The sequence below is a fragment of the Pimephales promelas genome, chromosome 6 (assembly GCF_988280905.1).
Source record: "Pimephales promelas chromosome 6, fPimPro1.hap1.1, whole genome shotgun sequence".
NCBI classification, from domain to species: domain Eukaryota; kingdom Metazoa; phylum Chordata; class Actinopteri; order Cypriniformes; family Leuciscidae; genus Pimephales; species Pimephales promelas.
In genome coordinates this window covers 5,487,272-5,515,014 of record NC_142774.1, presented here as the reverse complement: position 1 = coordinate 5,515,014, position 27,743 = coordinate 5,487,272, and the positions used below count along the sequence as shown (strand labels likewise).

Here is a 27,743-nt window from a genome sequence, read left to right as displayed (position 1 = left end):
CCTCCTCCCTCTCCGCGCTCCTCACATCTCATAGAGCTGTTATTGCATTAGGAATAAACCAGCCAAACGATCAAAGCACCGAATGGAGTTTGCTTTTTCACCTTTTGGCTACAAATCTTCGACTGGAAATAGAAAAACAAGGCAGACGTCAGACGCGCGCTTCGGCTGTTTCGGAGCGTCGAGAACTGGAATTCTAACTTACTGATATCCAGCTTTGCGTTTGTTGCTTTCCAGCTGAGTGTTTGGGGTGGATTACAATGTTATTGTTCAGCACGGGAACTTCGGGAGAGTTGTGAGTGCGGTGAGGGGCTCCCCGGGCTCGCGGCACTGAGGTCTGGACGTGTTGAGAACAGGGAGTCGGTGACGCGCAGTCCTCATGGCGCAACGGGTGCGTAAAAACCCTCAAACGTGGCCGTCAAGACTAATTCTGCTCAGACGCTGATAAAACATAGGACATGATTACAGTCAGATGTCCTTTAATTCCTTCAATGAATCGTGTGTGTGTGTGCGTTTTTACGCATAGGTTGTTTTGGAATACGAAGCAACAAGTGAAACCACCAAAAAAAAAAAAAAAAAAAGACAAAAAAAGAAAAAGAAATGACCTTTTATTTATTTTCTTTTTTGTGCCATGATATTTTTCATGCAGCCATACTTTTAAAAATCATTCTTTATTTTATTCTTGATTAAATTCAAATATATATATTTTTTTATTTTGTATAGTAGCTATTATCCTAAAATTCCATATTTAGCTGACAGCCGAAAGAGTAACTTGATGCTTACAGCCGATTCATAACTCATATTGCTGTCGATGGGTACGACGTGTACGAGACCGATTTGATGCTACAAAACATCGATATTAATTTCATTAATTATTTTTATACGCAGTTAAATCATTGCTACATTTCTGTTACACTATAGCCTACTTTTTGTGCATTTTGAAATTCAGCAATCGTAAACAAGAAAACTGAGTTGAAATAGCCTGTAGCCTAAATAATAATAACAATAAATAAAAAAAATATTTTGACACGATAATTTAAGATAACATGTTTAAATTTTACATCACACGTGAATTAAAACGTTTCGCGTGTTTAAAATGTAAAAACAGCTCCAAAAATGTTTTCAAGCAGTAATGACAATGATTTATATTTTCCGCTGTACGATCTTTAAGTCACAAAGGGCCTGAAAATGAAAACTAATGCCTGGTTAATTTATTTGTTTTAAGTATGAAACTACTGACGTGTAATTTGTTTTAATTGGGGTTTGATGCTCAATTAAAACAAATAAGTGCCTGCTGTTAAAATCAAGGTTAGCCTATTTATTGGTGTCGATTTAGTTCAATAAAGAACCTTTAAAATCCATGGAACCTTTATTAGGTTCTTTATAGTGGAAAAGCCATGGTTCTTTAGATTAATAAAACATTTTCCACAACTCTGTAGCTACTTTTGGAAATCCCATCTAATTCTAGGCTACTATCGCTGCGAAACCTAATTTTAAGAGTGTAGCCATGTGTAAAGGTGTGTGTGTGCAACAAAATCTCAATCTAAGTTTTAACTTCCACATTGTGAATTTCCTCAGTACGAGGATCTGGTGCATTACGGCATGGATGCGGTCGGGATCCCGTCTCCGATGTACGGGGATCCTCACGCGGCCAGAGCGATGCAGGCGGTTCACGTGAGTCACGGCCCGCCGCTTCACCAGTACCCGCACGCGCACCCCGGGGCTCCCGGGGGCCCGGCGCCCGTTAACGACGCCCTAAAACGGGACAAAGACGCCATTTACGGGTAGGCTATGTGTGATTAATACCCCATGTTGCCTATTTTATTAAGTCGATGAGTTCAGCTGTTGGGCAGAATGTCTTGCCTAACTAAAATATTTTTCGATGTAGTCGCTTGTTATTTTGTGCTAAACATTTTTTTACGATGTAGGTTATTCTGAAATTAATTTTGGAAATATGTACGTGTCTGACAGTGTTTTTCCCCCTTAAATTGAAGACTACAAATTCATTTTTATATAGGCTACGTGTGTTTTCAATGATATTGAATTTATGCTGTTGGCCTGCTGTCACAACCATAATTTTTGTGTAAATTTTGAAATAAAAAGTAGCTACAGTTCACATAAAAATCACGTCATTTCTCCATTATTTGAAAAGGTGTGGAGAGGGTGGGAAAAGAGACAGGGCCTTGAAGCCGAATGTCTTGAGGCAGAACAGATAGTCTATATAAACTCCAGTGAATGTGTTTTGTTTTCCAGGCACCCCCTCTTCCCTCTGCTTGCACTAGTTTTCGAGAAATGTGAATTAGCGACGTGCACGCCGCGCGAGAGCGGGGTGACCGGCGACGTCTGCTCGTCAGAGTCATTTGACGAAGATATTACAGTATTTTCAAAACAGGTCAGGCCCTCGTTTGTCTTCTCAACCGGTTATTACAACATAAAAAAAAAAAACCTTTAATAACAACCAACAACATAGCCCAGTTTAATTTTGTGTGACAATTGTGGGCTATATCGATATTCCGATACGATCGCCATTGTTTGTTTTGTTTTGTGTTCTTAATTTCAGATAAGAGCGGAAAAACCTTTCTTCTCGTCGAATCCAGATTTGGATAATTTGGTAGGTCGACCTGTAGTTTGAGGCAAATTGCCAAAAATGTTTTACTTTGCACCAATTTAATTCCTTTAGAACTGTATAAAATCACAAAGCCATTTTGTGACATGATATGTCGTTTCATTTTTAGATGATTCAAGCCATACAAGTGTTACGATTTCATCTGCTCGAATTAGAGAAGGTTTGGCTTTCAATTATTATTTTAATTTATATATTTTATGGTAACAACTTACAATAAGGTTTCTAGTTAACATGAATAGCCTAACGAACTAGCATAGCCTACTTGCATTTATTAATCTTAGTTACGTTAATTTTATTTTCAACATTTAGTCCTACTAGGCTACATTACTAAAATCAAATGTTGTATAACTTAGCCGTTTTGTTAACGTTATAGTTAATTCACTTTGATGAACAAACAATGAGCAGTAGGATTTTTATTAGGCTAACTAACATTAACAAAGATTAATAAGTAGTCTGTAACAAATTAATTGCTCGTTCGTTGTTAGGTAATGCATTATGTTAATAAATGAGACCTTATGGTTAAGTGTTACTATAATTTCGTTATGACGTGCGTCAACACGTAAATAACACATAGGCCTATTATTAATGTGAATATTGTCCTTTCTCATTTCTCATCGTAGGTGCATGAGCTGTGTGACAACTTCTGTCACCGCTACATCAGCTGTCTGAAGGGCAAGATGCCCATCGATCTGGTGGTGGATGATAAAGAGGGGGGATCCAGGTCTGACGGAGAGGAATTTACACGCACCCCGGGAGGGACAGACCAGGCAAGCCTTCAGATAAACTCCTTCTGCATTGGGGTGCTTTAAAACGGGCAGTGCTGAATAGTTTTGCTTTGAACAAGTGACCAGTTGACTTAACTTTAAAAAAAAATTAATAATTAAAAAATAAAGCCTTGCCTAAAAATTATTACACAACTTGTCAAATTTCTCTGCTGGGCCATGTGGTGAGAAAACATTTAGCATTTTTCATCATGTATAATGCATTATATATTTCATAAATAAGTTAAAATGCATTATAATATTTGCATATTCCTTGTTGCATGTGAACTTGGTGATTTGTAATGCTCTTAATGCACTTTAGATACGTATTATGATTTATTATAACTGTGGTATTCACGAGATGCATTACAATGCATTAAAAATACTTTTAAAAATGCATCATACATAAAGGCTTTAAGTAAAGTGTTACCCTTTTTTCAGCAAATGCACGGTTGACATGAAACCTGTTTATATATTTTTGTAATTCTTCAATATATTTATTATGCATGCATCTTTTATGACCATGCAATAATTGAGACATTAAAAAAAAAACACAATAAAACCACAAACTTAAAAGCACCCAAACTATATCCTTTCCATAATGTTGAATAGATTGGTCACCTGCTCAAATACAGTAGCGAAGGGAACTTGAAACACTAGCCTGGAGAGATTGTTTTTGTGGGGAGGCCAGAAACTCCTGTTTCATGAGATACAATACGGCCGCAGACTATCCGTCCCCGTCGTCTATATTAAATAACGGCAGAGAATCACTCTTCTGTCATATTACAATGAGTCAGTTTTGCTCTTTTGAGGTTAAATGAAAACCGAGTCTTCACATTATAGTGTACATGTGCATAATTAACTATACACAACGTCCCACGAAATTATTACAGATCACATGATAATACAAATTACATGTATGTTGTCCATTCCTACACTGACCAATCAAAAATAAAAAAATATGTTGTTATTTCAGAATATATCTATATACACACACACACACACAGCAAACTTGGCATTGTTAATTATTTAGTGTGTAAACAATCCATCAGAGTTCATTAGTGCTGTGTATGTCTTGAATACCTATCACTGAAGCATTGTGGACTGTCTTTACTGTTTACTGCATTATGTGCATGGATGCTTGTGAGTTTTGTGTCATGTGATGATGACTGTGTATTTCCCTTAATGATGTGGGTTTTTAGAGAGTCATCGTCATTGCATTCGGAATGTTAAGGATTATGTTTGCTTGGTTGAAAATCTTGATTTATTATATGTTTCGCAAGACACCGTCGAGATGCTCACTTTAAAACAGCTCCTTATTTGTACAAGGAAAAAGACCAAACTGCGTTACTATTGTGTGCACAATCACAAAGAGTCTCAAAACTGTGTAAAATCCGTAGTCTGGTATGTAGATATTAGATACTTTAACAAATCTAAAATAACTATTTGCATAGGGGAGACCGGGGCAAATTGTCACATTGGGAAATGTGAGGTAAATATAATTACAAAATCCTCTTAAAATAGGCTCATTTTTTTGTATATCATCCAAGCTACAATTTCAATTTCATGTTTTTTAAGTGCATTTGTGTAAAAAGTGAACACAATAAACCATACTATTGTTTGAAGAATTTTGAGGAGATTATTTTTCCTAAATTTTTATATATGAACACACACACACACACAGAACTTGTATATACTATAAGGATATAGTCACTAATATAATATACAGGTTTGATATATCAATTAAATCTATGCAGTCACAAATAAATCCACTATATATATATAAAACTAACTGGGGCTAGTTGTCACATTGATTATTTACTCCATATATTTATTTACACATTTACGTCATATATGTGTGTGTGTATGTAAATAGCCCCGGTCTCTCCTAATGTAATCCTTCTTACTCTAAATGGTTTCTGAGACATTTCTCTATATGTTTAGTGTCAGTTAATTGCAACACACTGATCGGATTGCATCTTTAAAACATAAAAAATTGAAGTCACTGACATGTAAACGTTCTCAGTTGGGCGCTGTGCAGTGATATACACACTGACCAGATGAACAGGTGTTTCACGTCATAGCTGTTATTATATTATGTATTTTAGCACAGTTCGACCGCTCAGTCGACCAATCAGCATCCAGAACCGTATCCGTCCGATCAAGATGGATCCCGTGCGTCTATGTTTGTTTGTCTTGTAATTGACGTGCAGATGTTTGTGCGTGTGTTTATACGCAGCGTTTTGCTCTTGCAGCATGTGTTCTGCATTACTCCTTACAGCACGCCTCTGGTATGCGCCGCTATACTGTACTCAACCAATAATATATTACGCTTATTACTCTGTCTACCTGTCTCTCTCTAGGTGTTCTGGAGAGAGGACGACGCGGCATCTGTTCATTCCTCTGAAGCTCCGGCGGCCTGCAGCAGACGCGCCGGCTCACACAATGGAGACAACAGCAGCGAGCACGGTAACACACTTGCACGCTATGCCACAGATACACACGCAAGAGCTCGCTGTGTGCCAAGTGAAACAGATCTGCTGCAGGTTTGTCATCTCTAGCATACATTTACACTTTAGCACCACCACGGGGGTCTCCGACTGCACGCACACACACTCACGCACACGCAAGTACACACATCGGTAGACTGCTCCTAAATAACTGCAGCCTCTCGGTGTGTGTGTGTGTGTTTGTGTGTGGATGTGTGTTGGACAGGAAATGGTGCATGATGGATATAAAGACTCTTCTCTGGGCTCCTCTGCTCTGAGCACCAACCATGGCCAATAAAAACCAGAGTACATACTTCCCCGAGCACCGCATCTGTGTGTGTGTGTGTGTGTGTGTGTGTGTGTTTTGTTCGCTCTGCCTCAGCGCAGCAGCTGTGAGTCTGGCTCGGACAGAATATCTCACTACCTGAAAAAGAGAAACAACAGACAGACAAACACACGGATCACAATGAGTCTGTCCTAGAGCATTATTTATACTGTAAACATTTGTTTCAGCTTTTAGGTCTGTTTTTATTTTTTTATGTGAAGTTTGTTGACATTTTTTGACTTTTTTTTTCTTTGCATGTGAAATTAGAGAAAAATGATAACCTAAAAATAGTAAATCCAAAATGAACTGGTTCTTTTCAAGTCAAAAAATATTGTTTATTGTTACATACCAGCAAAACTAATTGTATGGGTTTATTAAGCAGGTAGAATCAGCTCTTTTCAGCTGCTATTTATAACATATGCAGGTCCCGGCAGGTTTTATTCTTTATAGATGGTTATTTTTTCAATGAAGAAGGACTTTTTTAGCTTTGAAAGTTGCAGTTTTTACAGTACAGATGTTGGCTCCTAATGAGTAGGGGTGTAGCAATATAATAATTTTGTGTTATTTGATCTCATTTCTGTTATTAAAAATAAAAAAGAAGCAAATTACAAACAATAGGACAAATAAAAAATATGATTTAAACAAATTAGGGGTGGGTTTTTCAGTACAGAAATGTTATAATCAAATGTGAAAATGAAATATGTATAAAATAAAGCTAAAAAAAGTGATGCAGTCAAGACCAGAAAGTTATTTTCTCTTTAGTTTGATTCACATTAATGACACTTTTATCATCGCGCACGTCCCAAATTAGCGAACTTTGGCAGTGTGCCAGTCAACACACGCTCATTTTCAAGATAGATTGCACTTATAACTCTTTTAAACATCAAGCACGTCCACTCTATCTTCTCATTCATGCTTTTCATCCCTCTGAATATATTTACACACCACGATATAATAAAACCTCTAACGATATGCGATATATATATCGTCATACCACCAAGCCTACAAATGAGCCATGATATTACCCCTTTAAAAAAGGATAACCGCTAAATTAAAACATACTGAACAGAGGGTTAAATAATTAGTTGGAATGATGAATTTTGAGTATAATGTGTTTGAAATGATTTTAAGTACTATCGGTGTACATTAACGGTGGAAATACATCACACTAAATGTGGATTTGCATTGAAAATCTTTTAAAATGTATGAAAAATGTATGCAAATACAACAAAAAAAAAAAACTTTAGTTCACTGTGACTGGTTTCTTTTTCTCAGGTGACTTTCTGGATCAGAGTGTCGCCTCTCCAAGCACAGGAGAGGAGGAAGACCCCGACAGAGAGAGGAAGAACAACAAGAAAAGAGGCATTTTTCCCAAAGTGGCAACCAACATCATGAGGGCATGGCTGTTCCAGCACCTCACGGTAAAACATGTCTCTGCTTTCCCAATAATATTCCAAATCACCCTCTTACGATCATAATTATGTGTTATTTTGTAATGAGTAAAACCAAACCAGCACGTGCTGAACAAAAGTTATTCAATGCAATTCCATATAAATGACATAATTGTGGCTTTCAGAAACGATAATGCTCAACTAACAGCCCAAGATAAATGCATGTTATGTGATTATAAGGATCATTATAAGGTGCTCAGTAGTTATCATGAAACCAAAAGTTGTGCCTCTACATTTTGAAAGTTCATCAAAACACATATAGGCATATAAAACAGCTTACAGATGCACAGAACATGATAAGAAGCTCGTGCCGGCGTGTCTGTACCTGCGCGCCTGCATTATTTCAAGCTCAGTGACGCTCCCACATTGCCTAGAGGCTTATTGGACACACACACACACACACACACACACACACACACACACACACACACACACACTAATGACTGGTGTAACAATATATTGGGATGAAACACAGGCAGGGTTTCCTTACTGTTGTCATGTGTACGGTGTGATAACGGTTTCCATGGTAAAGTGGGCGGGCACAGCTCATAGCCCCTCCCCCTCGCTCTGTCTTTGAATATATAATACATTAAGCCTTTGTTTCTGCATCCTTATTTTCCTCCTCTCTCATTCGGAAACTTGTTGAATCTCTTTCCAAACAAATAGGCGCTCACACTACCTCATAAACACTAGCTCATATGCATCCCACATAAAGGCTGTGATTTGGACCGGGTAATTAGTGGGTAGTTTGTTCCCTTCTTGACAGCAGATGTGAAGCAGCCGAACACACGGCTGCCCGAGCAATCAACGTTATGGAAGGATTTTTTTATGATTTACATAAGAGTCACAAGAGGACAGGAAAAAGCCGAACATGTGCTAACCAGTCACTGCGGCTATGCATAATATTCGAGATTTTTAATTGAAAGCTACAAATAACGGCGTTAGCAAATTAGCTCAAACACAATGGCTGCGATTCAAAGCAACATTTTCAGATACGCTAAGCATCAAATCATCATATTAGAATGATTTCTGAAGGATCAGTGATTTCAGCGTGAAGTAAATATTGTAGAGATATGAGCACATAAACAACTGAACATCCATCAGTGTGATTCGGAGGTAAACATGCGGATTCTAGACGCGAGGGCTTTCCTTCAGGCGCCGATTAAGGTGGTGTGCATGCAGATAGATGACATTACAACATTCCCTGAGATCATTAGGGGGGTCAAAGGTCGTGTGTGTGAAAGAACGCACCCCCTTACCTTTATTCCAGTACAGTTTCCCTGATCCGTTCAGCTCCGGCAAGCACACAAACACCTCAGACATTACTGCATCCTTCTGTTTGAAGTTTAGAAATATGAGAAGTGCATGCGAAGCATAATTCATATGATTTCCACCCCGCCTGTTCCCAGGCTCTGATCAATGTAAATCACCATATTGATGTTTGTCAGTTGTAAATGTGATTTCGCAGACCTCCGCTCGCTGATTACCCCTAATTCAGCTGCAGAGCAGACCAAAGGCATCGTGTTTAAAGATTTAGCTCATTATTTTTTCACTCTTATTGTTCAAAACCATATGCTGTTATTTTTCATGATGCGTGAGTCATTTTGTCTACTTTAATGGTGGGTTGTTGTTTTTTTGAGCTTGATAGTTTCCTTGTTGCATGAAAAAGAACTGAATTGAGTTTTGCCCCCCCAAAAAAACATGCAGGTTTGGAACAATGTAAAGGTTACTAAATAATAATCCCATAATTTTCATTCTTGGGTGAGCAATCAGTCAATGTTCACCTGTGATAGACGTTTTCAGAACAATGTTATGAATGAATGTTTTTTCAGTAAAATTAAAGTTATCAGAATGTTAGCACAAAAATATTATTTATACACACTTAGAAAATATATGAAGCATGGGTTCTTTACTCAACTCCAAAGAACCTTTTATGCTAAAAAAGGTTCTATAATGACAAGAAGGATCCCTTTTGTCACAAAGGTTCTTTATAGGCTATTATTCATTTATATATTACATTATTCTGCAACATTTTGTAGTTGTAATTAAATTATTGTTGTAGTAACTTAATATCACATTTTAATCTGGCTGATTTTTGAAGGAGAAAACCTGAAACGGCACTCTTCGTGTGATATTGATTAACTACATAAACTGATATAAATACATTTTCTAACCCCCATATCTTGAAATCTTTCATGCATTCATAAATACATTTTAGGGTCTTGATGTTTGTCAATAATATGAAATATTTAATCTGGAAAGGACAAAACAAATGATAATGAATGAACCCAAAAGGTTCCATATTCCTCTTATTATTGAACCCTTAAAAAGGGTTCTGTATAGAACCTTTTAGGGGTTCCAAATACATGATACCTTTTAAGGTTCTATATAGAACCTTTTCTTCTAAGAGTGTACCGTATTCATGGAACGTTTGGTTGGACATTCATTCAATGTTTTTTTTTTTAAATGGAACTTATTTTAGAACATTTTAAATGTAACATTCCCATAACGTTTGCAGAATCATCAAATGGAATGTTCCGTTAACCAAAAATCCAAACTTTTGAGACTTTTTTGAACGTTTCAGAATGGAAGCTTAATGGCGACGTTACCAAAACGTTCTTAGACCATATTTTTGTTAGCTGGGGTGCCTTTTGTTTGGGGCTTTATTTATACTTTCTAGGCTTTCATGCTACTGTTTTAGCCGGTTTCTCCACAGGCGTACTTTTCCTTTGAAGCGGTCGAGCATTTGGTTGTAATGAGGGAGCCGCAATTAGCGTCAGTCTCAAAAAATGAGGAGCGGAGGGCTTTGTTGGGGGCGGGGTGGGCGCGATGGAGTTCATTTAGCCTAACTGCACGGGCATGTTGTGTGAGGATGGATCTGCTGGGGTTCCTACTCCCCCCCCAGGGTCTCTCCAGGGTCGAACTCGCTGTTATCAAAACACCATCCATTACGGCTCTGACAGCTCCTCCTGGGGACCTGGGTTCTGCTAGACCTACAGGGAATTTCCGTCCTTGCCCATGAAAAGAAAGGGATGCGGAAAAGAAAAATGTTGGAGAGAATGAAAGAGAAGGAGAGGTGATTCATCACGGCCAGACTCTTTTTTTTTTCTTCGTAAAAGCAGAGGGGAGGGGGGCGACGCGGAGACACAGAGATGAAACGGAGAACCGTCGGACTGAGAAGTCATGCCTCACTTTGGGATTCACTCAAGACTGTAGCTGCAAAGTTAATGAAAATCACAATCGGCCTGCTGGGTCTTTGTGGGAACATCTTTTTAGAAATGAAAATCTGTTTTATGCAGTGTTGGAGAAGCTACTTTAAAACTAGCTTGCCAAGTAACAAGCTACTCATAATTCAAAGTATACTCAACATACCGTAATGCTACTCATTTGAGAAAGTACTACTTCAAATCTATTAAGGTATATTGACAGTACTGTGCAGAAGTCTTAGGCTCATTAGTATTTTCACCAAAAACTGGTTTTAATCCAGTGATGTATATCTTTTGCAGTAGTGTGTCTGAATATATCAGTTTACATTGCCAAACATTCATTTTACCATTAATTGTAATAATCCAATACAGCAAAAGATATAAATAACTGGCTTAAAACCATTTTTCTGGAAAATACTAACAAACTTTTGCACAGTACTATTTACACATAAAATATGTTGTTTTATGTGTGTGTGTATATATGTATTATATTACAATATTCAATTAATAAAACATATATAACTCATCATTATATATATACATATATACACATATACATGCTTAATCTTGTATACTTTATCAAACACACACACATATACACTCACCGGCCACTTTATTAGGTACACCTGTCCAACTGCTCGTTAACACTTAATTTCTAAGCAGCCAATCACATGGCGGCAACTCAGTGCATTTAGGCATGTAGACATGGTCAAGACAATCTCCTGCAGTTCAAACCGAGCATCAGTATGGGGAAGAAAGGTGATTTGAGTGACTTTGAACGTGGCATGATTGTTGGTGCCAGAAGGGCTGGTCTGAGTATTTCAGAAACTGCTAATCTACTGGGATTTTCACGCACAACCATCTCTAGGGTTTACAGAGAATGGTCCGAAAAAGAAAAAACATCCAGTGAGCGGCAGTTCTGTGGGCGGAAATGCCTTGTTGATGCCAGAGGTCAGAGGAGAATGGCCAGACTGGTTCGAGCTGATAGAAGGGCAACAGTGACTCAAATAACCACCCGTTATAACCAAGGTGGGCAGAAGAGCATCTCTGAACGCACAGTACGTCGAACTTTGAGGCAGATGGGCTACAGCAGCAGAAGACCACACCGGGTGCCACTCCTTTCAGCTAAGAACAGGAAACTGAGGCTACAATTTGCACAAGCTTATCGAAATTGGACAATAGAAGATTGGAAAAACGTTGCCTGGTCTGATGAGTCTCGATTTCTGCTGCGACGTTCGGATAGTAGGGTCAGAATTTGGCGTCTACAACATGAAAGCATGGATCCATCCTGCCTTGTATCAACGGTTCAGGCTGGTGGTGGTGGTGTCATGGTGTGGGGAATATTTTCTTGGCACTCTTTGGGCCCCTTGGTACCAATTGAGCATCGTTGCAACGCCACAGCCTACCTGAGTATTGTTGCTGACCATGTCCATCCCTTTATGACCACAATGTACCCAACTTCTGATGGCTACTTTCAGCAGGATAATGCGCCATGTCATAAAGCTGGAATCATCTCAGACTGGTTTCTTGAACATGACAATGAGTTCGCTGTACTCAAATGGCCTCCACAGTCACCAGATCTCAATCCAATAGAGCATCTTTGGGATGTGGTGGAACGGGAGATTCGCATCATGGATGTGCAGCCGACAAATCTGCGGCAACTGTGTGATGCCATCATGTCAATATGGACCAGACTCCCTGAGGAATGCTTCCAGCACCTTGTTGAATCTATGCCACGAAGAATTGAGGCAGTTCTGAAGGCAAAAGGGGGTCCAACCCGTTACTAGCATGGGGTACCTAATAAAGTGGCCGGTGAGTGTATATATATATGTGTGTGTGTGTGTGTGTGTGTGTGTGTGTGTGTGTGTGTTTACATAATATATGTGGGTGCACTGTGTATAATTATTATATATATATATATATATGTACACACACACACACATGCTTGTATATATTAAAGAAATATTTTCATGTATATACTGTATATAGATTTATATATAATTTATATTATTTAAAATATTAATATTTTATATATAAATAATATTTTTTTCATAAATATACATGTATCTGTGTGTATTTATATATATATATATAAAAAATAATTATACACAGTACACACACATGTATTATGTAAACACAAACTTTTATTTTGGATGCGATTAATCGCGATTAATCGTTTGACAGCCCTAATAAATATTAAATAAAAATAAAATAATAAATATATTATAATTAAAAAAAATATATTTTAATACTTGTATCTGTCTTTATTATTATACTTTATATATATACACAAGTTAAACATTTATATATTATTTAACAGTTGAAAACAAAAATGTATATTTAACAAAATAAGGATATATTAAATAAAAATAAAATAATTTGACAGATGTATTTTATTCTAGTATAATTATTATAATACATTACACAAACATGCATGTATCAAATCAATTAAATATTTGTATTTTATTTCAAATATATAAATTATATTGTAATTTAATATTACCATTACTGAACCAAAAATATGCAAAAGTTTTGTCATGAAATAACCAACTTTTCCCTCCTTTTGGTTAGATTTAGTACTTGGATCTCATGTTATTTTTCATCCCTTCTTACTGTGATTTTTGGGTTGTGACCCACCAGTTGGAAACCTCTGATATAGTAGAGTTTAAGAAGAATAGTCTAAAGTCTAGACTCAGTGTTTGAGTACAATAGAGGGACCATCACACACACACACACACACACACACACACACACACACACACACACACACAGCTGCAGCGGCGGGTGAGGCTGGGTGTGTTTTAGAAGCTTTTTAAGTACCGTTCACCCTGAATTACCGATCATTAGAGCCCTAACAGTTTTACTGCCTCTGTAAACAGGATAATGACCCCACACACACCTTTAACTCTTCATTGAGTTTCACAGGACTCGCACACACACACACCTCCAGCCAGCATGGCTCACTCGGTCGTAAAGTTACCCACCATTTGCTACCAGAGCTCTCGGCGTGCAACAGGTGTTAAGAGAGAGTCATTCATGGGTGAGGTGTTTATAGTCGCTGCTGTAAAACTCCTGCTCCAGGATCAGTTTAATGCTCACTCCTCTTTATTTATAGATCTCGTTGAGGTTTAGACGGCTGACCCGGGATCAGTTGTTGTCTAATTACAGGTTGAGACCTCCCCTGTCACTGTGTGCGTATCCTCTGGGTTTAGAGAAAGGCTTTGGTGCTTGCTAGAGCCGTCACCCTTGGTTACAGGATAGCAATTTGTAATGACTTTGTGGCTTGGCGTCTAAATCCCAGCTGGCAACTCTCCGATTAGCGCATGGGGTTTCCTTTAGAGTTTAGGGCTTCATTTGCCAAGATATACAAGGAATTTGTTTGGCTGCAAATGCAAACACCCTACAGCCACATAACACAGTTCAACTGAAGAACAAATGCAACTGAAACCTTTGTGTCCTGTTTTGTTTTGTTTTTTCTGTTGCTGCTCTTCTGTTTGCTAGCGTTGTAATTGTCGATGTTTGCGGCCCGTAGCACCCGTACCCCTCTGAGGAGCAGAAGAGGCAGCTGTCCCAGGACACGGGACTGACCATCCTGCAGGTCAACAACTGGTAAGGGCTGATCACATCACAAACACAGCAACAAGTTGAATACAGATGTGAAAGTATTATTTCTATTGAGGAAAAGGGGTTCTGCTTTCTGACACCAAAGGAGAAGCTTCTCAAGTTCTCTCTCTCTGTGTGTGTGTGTTGTTTGGGGGTTTTGCGAAAGGTTTCTGCATTTCATTGATTACAAATATAGTAAAAACAATGAAAGATATATTACAATGAATGACAACTGTTTTCTATTTAAATATATTGTAAAATGTAATTTATTCTTGTGATCAAAGCTGAAGTTTCAGCATCATTACTCCAGTCTTCAGTGTTACATGATCCTGAGACATCATTATGATGATTAGAGGATCAAGAAACATTTCTAATTATTGTATTATCAATGTTGAAAACAGTTGTGATGCTTCATATTTTTGTGGAAACCAGATACATTGGATGGATGGATGGATGGTTGGTTGGTTGGTTGGTTGGTTGGTTGGTAGGTAGGTAGGTAGGTAGATAGATAGATAGAAAGAGAGATAGATAGATAGATAGATAGATAGATAGATAGATAGATAGATAGATAGATAGATAGATAGATAGATAGATAGATAGATAGATAGGCAGGCAGATAGATAGATTGGTTGATAGATAGATAGACAGACAGACAGATGGATAGATAGATAGATAGATAGATAGATAGACAGACAGATAGACAGAAAGAAAGATAGACGACAGACAGATAGATAGATAGATAGATAGATAGATAGATAGATAGATAGATAGATAGATAGATAGATAGATAGATAGATAGATAGATAGATAGATAGATAGGCAGGCAGATAGATAGATTGGTTGATAGATAGATAGATAGACAGACAGATAAATAGATAGATAGACAGACCGATAGACAGAAAGAAAGATAGACGACAGATAGATAGATAGATAGTTAGATAGATAGATAGATAGATGGACGGACGGACGGACGGACGGACGGACGGACGGACGGACGGACGGACGGACGGACAGATAGATAGATAGATAGATAGATAGACAGACAGATAGACAGACAGAAAGAAAGATAGACGACAGACAGACAGATGGATAGATAGATAGATAGGCAGGCAGATAGATAGATTGGTTGATAGATAGATAGATAGACAGACAGATAGACAGAAAGAAAGATAGACGACAGATAGATAGATAGATAGATAGATAGATAGATAGATAGATAGATAGATAGATAGATAGATAGATAGATAGATAGATAGATAGATAGATAGATAGATAGATAGATAGATAGATAGATAGATAGATAGATAGATAGATAGATAGATAGATGCTTGCGTATCTCTGTCCATGTTTGCATCTGTCTACTTTAGATTCATTAGTTGTTTTGATTGAACTCACAGCTTTGGACGTCAGCAGTAATAGATACAGGAAGGGTTTCTCCTCCCTATCAACTTCACACTGATAACCGTATCGGTTGTGCTATCCTAACTGTGCACGATTACACGGTTAGTTTAAGCATTTAGCATTTTTTCCCCCATGCAGACATTCCTTTAATATTTTGCACACTCCTTGTGACCTACCAGTTGAGAACCGCTAGTCGACTCAAGAACCCTATAGAGTGGAAAACGGCTCTCGATAACCAATGGAGAAGACTTTTTAAGAGTGTGTGTTCTGATCCAGGAAATGACCTGGGGTGTCCCGGCACCAGTCGTGATTCATGAGAAACATTTCTACAAGGACATAAACTCCTGCTTCTGCCATAGTAACTGACAAGTAGAGTTAAACAATGTTGGAGATCTGGACTGGTTTCATTACAGTCCTTTAATTTGCTGAGCTCTAGTTGTGTACTTTAACACCATATGTGGAATATTCCTTAAGCAACCAAAACAAATATATGAGAATTATTATTTTTATTTATTTATTTTTTTTTTTTTTGAGAAAGGTTTTCATCTTGTGCTATTTACTTATATATTTAATATATATTATATTCCACTGGAATATATTTAAAATATAGATTTTTTTTAATAAAAAATAATACAAAATACAATTTAATTGCTTGTAGAAAATATTTCTTAATATTTTAAAATATTATATTTTGGACTGTGTGTGTCGTCAGGTCGATTCAGTCATGTCAAATCATTTCTGTGACTATTTTTTATTTTTTTTTGCATTTTAATTGCTGAAACATTTTCTCGTGTTTGGCTTTTGCTCATCAGTGTAAACAGTATTTAGACCCCTCAAGAGCCCTTCATAATCAAAACAACTAATTAGTATTTTAATAACCGGAGTGAAAATACATTAGGTGCTCTTCAAAGCCCAACACAAACAAGAGCGCAGAAAGCGGTGTGTGTGTGTGTGTGTGTGTGTGTGTGCAGCTCGGGTGCGCAGAGGAAACAGGTGAGGGAACGCGAGGGGCGAAAACGAGCTGCTGTCAAATTAAACAGAAATTATCACAGGGAACAGCTGGACTGGTTTATTTAAACATGGAGACGCACAGACACACACTCGTAAAGAGGAACACTGTCCTCCGAATGACCTCACAATACAGTGGGTCTGAGAGAAGTACACTTTATGTCTATGCTTTCCAGACAGGAACATTTGCTGTTGAGGTTTAGGTTCAATAGGCTACAAGTATCACAGGGTGAATTAATATAAACTGGGAGGCCTGGGAATGTACGGTGGGGTCCAAAAAGAGAGCACATTGAAAATCTACGGGGGGGTTTTTTTTCAAGCCATGGAAATTAAGTTTTGAGAATTAAAAATAAATAAATAATTAAAACAAAGAAAGCAATGACATAAAATAAAGAAATATGTACATTTAGATTTTAAATGCATTTATTTCTGACAATGAGCATGAAAATTGAGCTTTAACTGAAATTCTTGTTACATTTTATTTCAGTTTTTTTTCACTCAAATTATGCTGATAATATTATTTGCAAATAAATATTTTGTATTAAATATTTAAAAAACAAGTAACCCCCATATATATATATATATATATATATATAAAATGCTGAATTATTTATAAATGTTTTATTCATTTACTATTGTTACACACACACAATATTAAATATATATGGTGATAATATAATTTGCAAATAAATATTTTTTATTAAATATAAAAAAAACAAGTAACCCCCATATTTTAAATAGATGCTATATATATATAAAATGCTGAATTATTTATAAATGTTTTATTAATTTAATATTGTTACCCACACACAATATTAAATATATACTGATAACATTATTTGCAAAAAAATATTTTGTATTAAATATTAAAAAAAACAAGTAATCCCCATATTTTATATAGATGCTATATATATATATATAATATATATATATATATATATATATATATATATATATAAAATGCTGAATTATTTATAAATGTTTTATTAATTTAATATTGTTACACACAATTTGGGCACGTTAGTATTTTCACCCCAAAAAATGGGTCTAAGCCAGTTGTTTATATATTTTGCAGGAGTGTATTATTCGATTATTACAACTAATGCCAAAACCTCAAAATGTAAACTGATATTTCCCACTTTATTAACTTTATTAATTCATTTCGGACAACGAGCATGAAAATCGAGCATTAACTAAAATTCTTTTCACTCAAATTATTCTGATAATATAATTAGCAAATACAATTTTTGTATTAAATTGCAAAAAAAAAAAAAAATCTTGCATTTGCAATATAATTTGCAAGTAAATATTTTGTATTAAAATTCAGAATAGAAGTATTTTCAGTAGTGGACTCTCTGTATAGATTGAATGTGAGCATTTAACCCCCACAGACCAGCTCTTCCTATATAAATGAGCGTATATGGCACAGCAGGTTTGTTCTGTGTGGATTGTGCAGTAAAGGTACTATGTGTTTCTTTGCTCCCTTGTGCACAAGAAAGGGCCCCCAAATATTTCACTTGCTGCGTAGTGTTGTTATGTGTTATGTGTGTGTGTGTTTGGAGTGAACAGGCCGAGGCATGAAGCTCGTAAACTTGGTCTCGTGGTGAGAAGAGGGGTTCAGTGAGGGGTCAGCTTTTAACCCCCTTAAAGAGTGGGACGGGCCCTTCTCCGCTGGGGAAACGGCTCTCATCTCTGATTGGTCGCCTAACGGGCGGAGTTGAGAAAGATGCTAGCGCTCAACAACCTGAAAAAAGCGTTTATCGTACCTGGACCCGTCACGCTGCTCTTCCTGTTTATCTCTGTTTTTACTGCTTCTTAACATGAATATGCCATCAGTGCTTCTCAAGCTGTGGTATGCAATTCTACATGGAAAATGTATTAATCTTACAAAATATAGACATTTTAATTGGTACATTCTCACTTCTGCGATGGGAATAATAATGCTTGGCTGGATTTATCTGATTAAAAATACAGGAAAAACAGTAACATTGTGAAATATTTCTACAATTTAAAAGAACTGTTTTTTTGTGTGAATATATTGGGAAATGTAATTTATTTCTGTGATCAAAGCCAGTCTTCAGTGTCACATGATCCTTCAGAAATCACTCTAATATGATGATTTGATGCTCAAGAAACATTTCTGATTAATATCAATGTTGAAAACAGAATCGTCGCAGCACGACTGTTTCATATTTTTGTGGAAACCAGGATACTTTTTTGACGATTCTTTGATAAATAGAAAGTTTATAATGTCTTGATCAGTTGAATGCATATTTGTCAAATAAAAATATTAATTTCTTTAAAAAAAAAAAACAACAACTTCTGAACAGGTGTAAATGATTTTTTTTTCTAAATCTGTATTTTTGTCCTGTTTTCCAGTATGAATTTAGTAGTTCACTTTTAAAAAAACTTTTGCTGATAATTTACTCCATAAATGTCATGGAGTAAATTGCCATCGAAGATGTCCATGTCTTTCTTTCTTCAGTCGAAAAAAAATGAAGGTTTTTGATGAAAACATTCCAGGATTTTTCTCCATATAATGGACTTCAATGGGAACCAAACGGTTCAAGGTCTAAAAGACAGTTTCAGTGCAAACTACAAACTGTTCAAAGGGCTTTAAACGATTCCAGGCGATGAATAAGGGTCTTATCAAGCGAAACGATCGCTCAAGTACTAAATAAATAACAAAGTTTAAGTTTTATAAGCTCAAATGCTCGCCTTGCTCTGTTCTGTGATGCGCGTTCATGACTCTCCTGTTCGAACTCGTTCATCAAAATGAACGAATCTTTTTTCGTCTCATTTGGTTCATTCAACGAACGAAATGAACAAAATGGCTCGGAAAAAGATTTGTTCATTTTGATGAACAGGAGAATCACGAACATGCATCTTGTCATCTTGGATGACATGGTCAGCAAAAGTTTTTTTTAAAAGTGAACTACTCCTTTAATAAAAAAGATAAATTCATCCATTCTCTGAAAATGAGGTCATATTTCAGTGAATGCATCTTTGTTGCAATATTGTTGTGAATGTCCAGATTTGGTCAAAGTTGTCCTGAAAACTGGATGTGAAGGCAGGCTTCCCCTCGAATGGAAAGATCGCTCATATGCTCAGTGTGTGTAACTCACTTCCTATGAATTAAAAGTAGAACTTCCCCTCGTTTGTGAAGGTTCGACTGCAAGCGAAGCACCTGGGCTGACGCAGAGGGGTCATTAATCATGTGTGGACTTGTGCCCTGGCACTCCAAGGTCAGAGGTCACGGGGAATTTTTCAGGCTGAGAAAGAGCAGAGCTGGGCTGCTGCCCGGGGTGTGAGGTCACCGAGTCAGGGGGTCAAAGGTCAAGCATAGCATGGGAATAAATGCGGAAAGCATTGAAGTTCTGTGTTAATTTATGTTCTGTGTTAAAATAAACTCATTTTTTTTAGTGTTCTGTAAACGTCGGCCGTGTTTGTGTATGCAGAATTCGCCGACATGACAATGATTTTCACCCGTTTTCACCTCTTTAGACTTAATCATTCGTGTCTGTGGCACAAACTGTGCACCAAAGTTTAGTACTCTGGGTTTGTTCAAATCCAGAACCATAAATTTTATTGATGCTTGCGTTTGAAAGGAGCCAGCACGTTAATAAAACAAATAAATGTCCTTTTATGCTCATTTCAACAGTTTTCACCCGTTCTTTGCTTTGCTCCATCAGGTTCATCAATGCCAGGAGAAGGATCGTCCAGCCGATGATCGACCAGTCCAACCGCGCAGGCGAGTGCCTTGTAAAACTGACTGATTTGTGTTTCACTTCTCAGAGCTGAACTGTATAAAATGCTCTTTCATCCAGGAAATCTGCACTATGTTTTAATTATTGGTGACACATTGCTGTTGCATTGCTGTTTCTCTGTTTATTTCACTAGTATCAGGCTTTTGAAGGAGTCAAATCAACACGTTTTAATGCGCAATCATTTGTCTCCAAACATGCTGAAAATTCAGCTTCGCATCACAGGAATAAACTAGCATGTAAAGTATATACAAATATAAAACAGTTATTTTACATTGTAATATTTCACAATATTACTGTACTGATTTTTTTAATCAAATAAATTAGCAGAAGAGGCTTCTTACATATAAAGGGAATAAAAAATGTAATGTTTATAAAGTAATTGTCGGTCCACCTGCAATATATGGTTTATATACAGTATATATTTATGTTTGTGTAGCAAATTGGATGTATGCAAAATCAAAAAACACGTTTTTAATGTGCATCAGTTTTAAAACAATGGACCTGTCGTGTATTTCCAGACATGCTTTTGGTCTAATTCTGTTGTGCTATTTTTAAACTCAAGAACATGTCCTGAACTGCCCCTAAAATGGTTTTCAGGATGAATTAGTTGAACTCAGGCTTATCCATCTCACACACACACAGCTTGGTTTCAGTAAATGTCTGGGTGGATCGGAAAGGAAGTGTTCTTCCCATTGTGACAGTTTACACGTTTCCTTTGGGAAGCTGTTATTGTGGATATGTCTGACCTTCTAAACTGTCTCGTGTGTGTGTGTGTGTGTGTGTGCGCAGTAGGTCATAGTGGCCCATACACCCCTGATGGTCAGCCAATGGGAGGCTTCGTAATGGACGGTCAGTCGCACATGGGCATCAGACCACCAGGTACATCAAGCCTGCATGTTCAAATGTTTGAGGGTGAAAATGAACATGAAAATGCGTTCACTGCACAACATGAAAATGACTGAATTTATAAAACGCTCTATAAAAGGATGATTTACACCATAATCAAAATATAAGAAATTATAGTTAGCTTAAAGAAAATGAAGCCATCGTTGCATTGTTGTTTTAAGGAAACTTTCCCATTTCTATAACACAGAAAAATCCCAATTTTTAGATATTTATATTTATATTATATTTAAAGATATTAATGATTTTATACCGCAAGGTCAGATTTTGAACAAATTGATCAGAATTGACAGTCAAGGTATTTATAATGTTATAACGGATATCTATTCCAAATAAATGCTGTTCTGTGACCATTTCATCAAAGAATCCTGAAAAAAAAAGTTTCCACACGAATATGAAGCAGCACAACTGTTTTTTAACATTGATAATAATAATAAATGTTTCTTCAGAGGTGTAAAGTCCAGGGGTCAGGAAGTTAAAGTCCTGCCATATGTTTATTCCACCCATGAAAAACCGTGTTAATCAGCAAATCCAGGTGACAAAATACTGAGGAGGACTTTTACTTTCTGAACCTGGACTATACATCTCTGTGTTTGTTGAGCACCAAATCATCATATTAGAGTAATTTCTGAAGGATCATGTGACACGGAAGACTGGAGTAATGATGCTGAGAATTCAGCTTTGCCAACCATTTACATTTTACAATATATTCAAATTGAAAACACTTAATATGTGTATATAAATATAAATGTGTGTATATATATATATATAGCACCAAATTACTGTTTTTACTATATTTCTGTAAATGATTATTATTTTTATTAAATTATGCATTACAAAAAAACTGCTTAACTGTCATAAAAATGTTAGTCCACCTGCAATATATGGTTTGTATACAGTGTATATATGCATAAACATTCATTTATTTTAGTGAATTAGATGATAATTCAGCAAAATTATTGAAATGAAATAACTGAAGTCGCAATTGCGAGATATAAAGTCAGAATTGTGAGATAAAGTCAGAATTTTGTAAAGTCAGACTTTATATCACGCAACTGCGACTTTATATCTCGCAATTCTGACTTTATATCTCGCAATTCTGACTTTATATCTCGCAATTCTGACTTTATATCTCGCAATTCTGACTTTATAACACACAATTCTGACTTTTTATCTCACAATTCTGACTTTATATCTCGCAATTTTGACTTTATATCACACAATTCTGACTTTTTATCTCACAATTCTGACTTTATATCTCACAATTCTGACTTTTTATCTCACAATTCTGACTTTATATCTCACAATTCTGACTTTATATCTCACAATTCTGACTTTATATCTCACAATTCTGACTTTATATCTCGCAATTCTGACTTTATATCTCGCAATTCTGACTTTATATCTCGCAATTCTGACTTTATATCTCGCAATTCTGACTTTATATCTCGCAATTCTGACTTTAAATCAATCAATTCTGACTTTATATCTCGCAATTCTGACTTAATATCTCACAATTCTGACTTTATATCTCGCAATTCTGACTTTATAACACACAATTCTGACTTTTTATCTCACAATTCTGACTTTATATCTCGCAATTCTGACTTTTTATCTCGCAATTCTGACTTTATATCTCGCAATTCTGACTTTATATCTCGCAATTCTGACTTTATATCTCACAATTCTGACTTTATATCTCACAATTCTGACTTTATATCTCACAATTCTTACTTTATATCTCGCAATTCTGACTTTATATCTCGCAATTCTGACTTTATATCTCGCAATTCTGACTTTAAATCAATCAATTCTGACTTTATATCTCACAATTCTGACTTTATATCTCGCAATTCTGACTTTATATCTCACAATTCTGACTTTATATCTCACAATTCTGACTTTATATCTTGCAATTCTGACTTTAAATCAATCAATTCTGTCTTTATATCTTGCAATTCTGAATTTATATCAATCAATTCTGACTTTATATCAATCAATTCTGACTTTATATCTTGCAATTCTGACTTTATTTCTCAGAATTGCGAGATATAAAGTATCTCGCAACGTGTAAACTCCCAAATGTGAGAAAAAAAAGTCTGAATTGTGACATAAAAAGTCACAATTACTTTTGTAATTTTTCATTCTGTGACTCCTATTTTTCATAGGTTAGAGTTTTTTTGTGTTTTATAAAATGTAGAATGATTTAATGAAATAATGTTTTATTTTTGATTGCAATAAAATGTGTTTTTAAATTTAAAAAGTTCTCTCTCTCTCTCTCAGCGGCTCTGGGTGGTCTTGGGGGAGTGAATATGGGTCTGGAGAGCCAGTGGCACTACATGTAAACAAACCCCTGCCACCCTGCTGAACACAGCAGACGAGAGGTACGCTTCTGCACCAGGGATTCCCCTGTGTGAAAACATCCCTCACGGCGGTGCGACCCAGCTAATAGCCGTAATTCTCTCCAGCTTTCGTGTCTGTTCACCTTTTCAGTTTTCTTCATGCTCTCTTAAAAATAAAGGTTCCTTACTGCCATCGATGAAAATCCTTTAAAATCCAAACTTTTAAACTCCAATCTTTGGCGTGGAAAAAAGGTTCTTTCGATTATTAACACGTTCTTCACGCTAAAAATAAGGTTATCTTAAGAGCCGTTGACTCAAATGTTCTTATGTTTCTGAAAAAGGTCCTTGCAAAAAACAACCTTTATTTTTAAGAGTGCGTTTAATATGCAAGAGCAGTTCGCATTTCTAACTCACAGCAACTGTACAGCAAAATCACCATCCCATATTTCCACCGTCACATGGTACAAACCGCCCAGTCCAATTAATTAGTCACTCAATTACTCAGTGGAGACAGTTTATGACATTGGAATCAGTTAATGTCTCAACCCACAGGAAAAGATAAAGATGAAAGCAGGGGTTTTGACAGAAACGTCAGCTGAATTGATTTGTGACTGTGCTGTCGCCAGTAGTGTTTCCTCATAAATGATTTCAACTCTTTTTCATTACACACTCAGGCTTTTTGGCGAGAGGATCGATCCTTTGCTCACGTAAACCCGGAGTTTTCGGGCAGATTCGGAAATTGGATTTTGACTTGCATCACAATAAACGGCCTTTATTCAACGGTACAGAAACCCTAAAGAAACCCCTACAGCTTTACTCTCGGAGCGAGGCGGCAGACGGATTCAAGATGGCCGCCGGGACTCGTGTTCCCTGTGATGGGCAGATTAAACAATACAGAAAAAAAGAAATGCCTCGAGACCTGGACGTACTCGCTCTGGGCCGGGAGATTCTTTCATGTGACCTCTCACCTGGAACCAGGTGAATCTTCAAGTGGCCTGAAAGGTCAAAACAAAGTCTCGTGTTTCAACTCAAGTGCCACCCGAAATCAAGAGTCATTATTCTGCTGACAAAAGTCCGGGAGCGATAGTCGCCTACATCACACCACCAGATGCCTACGTCACACTGACGGAAGTTTGCGATCTAATCTAATCCAATACAAAGCCCGTATCTGTATATAATGCTGCTGGATGTGTCAAATATGACAGAAAAGGTTCATAAACGCCCGATGAATGCAACTGAAGGTTTCTCATGCACCATTTACTGCGGTATAAATGCGCTTAGATGCATCTGGACAGATGCTCTGGATTCGACTGAAGTGAGCTGAGCTGTATATTCACACTATGTGTGTGTGTGTGTGTGTGTTTCTGTGTGTGTTTGGTTGGTTTTCAGTGAGTGTGGGTTTATTCACATAAAAATTCATACCTCAACACGTGTGTTATATCATTATTATTGCACATGCTTCGATTCCTCGGCTGTGTTTGGCATGGACTACTAGTGTACTGCTACAGTACATAGTTTAAAAAGTACGCTATTGTTCAGAAGTTGTTTTTTTTTTTTAAAGAAATGAACTCTTTTATTTAGCAAGGGTGCACTAAATTGATCAAAAGTGACAGTAAAGACATTTATTTTACACTAGATATCTATTTCAAATAAATTTTTTTCTGAGATGATTTCTGAGGGGGCATGTGACACTGAAGACTGGAGTAATAATGCCGAAAATACAGCTTTGATCACAGGAATAAATTACATTTTACTATATATTCAAAAAGAAAACAGTTCTTTTAAATATCAATAATATTTCACAATATTACTGTTTTTACTGTATTTTTGATCAAGTAAATGCAGCCTTGGTGAGCAAAAGACTTCTTTCACAAACATTAAATGGACACCCAACTTGAACAGTATAGTGAATGCAAAACAATTAGCACTGATAAATGTTTCAAACAACTACATTTACCTCAGTATGTTGCATGTTTATTTCTATAATCTCAAAAATATGAGTTTCAAATTCTGCCTTTAAGTCTTAAAAATGTCTTAATTAGACAATTGTCACAGTGACCATGGAAGATGAATTGGAGCACAATGCATTGTGGGATACAGGAATCCATTTTTTGTATTCTATGCACTTACACATACTATATACTGCAGGAATAGTCCCCTTGCACAGCCTTTGCTGTGTTGGTAAGCGGGTTGCACAATGGAGGTGGTGTGTATCGCCCCCAGTAGGGCATGAGAGGTACTGCTTTCTCCTGTGGTTTCTTTTGGAGTCCAAAAACTTAAACTGGAAATTTCATCATGAAATGTAAATGAATGTCTGGTCAACACACCTGTCTGTAATGATCAAGACATTCATGAGCGGCTTCAGTTGTGTTTGATCAGGATCTCCAGGAACAGGATTGGACACCCCTGGTCTAGTCCACGACTCCACGTCCAAACAAAAATGAACTAAAAACCATTATCGCAACTGACTTCTATAGAAAAAGGAGGAGGATTGACTGAGAGAAAGCGGCTTGCGAACATGGGTTGCGGTTGTAACGAAACCATCTGTGGTATGAAGGTGAGTGATGGGCAGTGTAATTAAAGTGTCTGGGTTGGATTTTAATGCTTGATCTCTCTCTCTTCTTCCACTTTCCTGTTTAAACTCACTACCAAAACAAGCCCACCATCATCTCAACAGAGGAGAATCTTGAAGCTAATCCAAAACCATGTTTACAATTCTGGCAAACTGTTTCACGTTGACATATTTTACTCTGAAGCATGCTTTCCTGTTTGCATTATGAGTGTATGTTTCAGATCAGTTATTCTGGAGGGTTTTACAGTCCCTATACAGACCTTCAGCCCAAATCTGCAGTGTTTTAGGATCATTGAGTGTTTTTTTGTGTGTGTGCAAAAATTGCAGTTACAAAAATGAATCCAGAAATGTTACTTTTTAAGAGCAAACACTACTTTATATATATATATATATATATTAGAAGTATATTATATATATTTAGAAGTATTTTAGAATATAAACTTCTAAAATACATATATATATATATATATATATATATATATATATATATTATATTTTTTTGTTTATTAGTTAAAGAAGTTATTCATATTAGAAATTATATATAGGCTGTATATAATTTTTTTTTCAACAGAATATATGAGACAAACTATAACATAGACACTGATAGATAGATAGATAGATAGATAGATAGATAGATAGATAGATAGATAGATAGATAGATAGATAGATAGATAGATTGATAGATAGATAGATAGATAGATAGATAGATAGATAGATAGATAGATAGATAGATAGATAGATAGATAGATAGATAGATAGATAGATAGATAGATAGATAGATAGATGGATAGATAGATAGATAGATAGATGTCAGTCATGCCTGATTAACACACCACATTTAAATGATGCACATAATAAGGGGTGCCCACAGTCAACAGGAAACGAGGCGATTGAGTGTCTCTGGATCTGTTTCAGTTCAAGGGTAAAGAGAGAAACGAGGAGAGCGAGAGACAAACAGAGGAGTGTCAGGTTGTCCTGTGAAAGCTTGTACCGGGACAGGAAGTTGACCTCGTTTGAAGAAGCAACCGGCTTCATTTAACAAAGACATGGACATACTGTGCTCATGAAATCAAACTTAACCCTATTTAAACTCAGCACACATTTATTTATCAAAGGTCCGTCTGTGGTTCCATTAAAAATCTTTAACATCCATGGGATCTTATATAGTGGGGAAAATGATCTTCAGATTATTGAAATGTTCTTCACATTAAGAAGCGGTTCACTGAAGTACACATAGAAGTTTCCAGGAAGACTCCCATTGGTTAATGAATGTGAATAACAATAAAGCTACA

General features: G+C 36.5%; 1 protein-coding gene across 2 annotated transcripts; it reads left to right on the top strand.

Moving 5' to 3' along the window:
• On the top strand, nucleotides 1-25,306 carry meis1a (Meis homeobox 1 a). Of its 2 annotated transcripts, none has more exons than XM_039686622.2 (13): nucleotides 1-388; nucleotides 1,576-1,781; nucleotides 2,251-2,389; nucleotides 2,558-2,608; nucleotides 2,733-2,783; nucleotides 3,244-3,390; nucleotides 5,748-5,853; nucleotides 7,474-7,619; nucleotides 14,388-14,464; nucleotides 20,560-20,618; nucleotides 21,427-21,513; nucleotides 23,821-23,921; nucleotides 24,554-25,306. In XM_039686622.2, the coding sequence occupies exons 1-12, from the start codon at nucleotides 377-379 to the stop codon at nucleotides 23,880-23,882; spliced, it is 1,143 nt and encodes a 380-aa protein (XP_039542556.1). In that variant the 5' UTR covers nucleotides 1-376; the 3' UTR covers nucleotides 23,883-23,921; nucleotides 24,554-25,306. The 2 variants fall into 2 exon arrangements, with proteins under 2 accessions (XP_039542556.1, XP_039542548.1); XM_039686614.2 differs by having other exon boundaries at nucleotides 2-388; nucleotides 21,424-21,513.
• The last annotated feature ends 2,437 nt before the right edge of the window (nucleotides 25,307-27,743 follow it).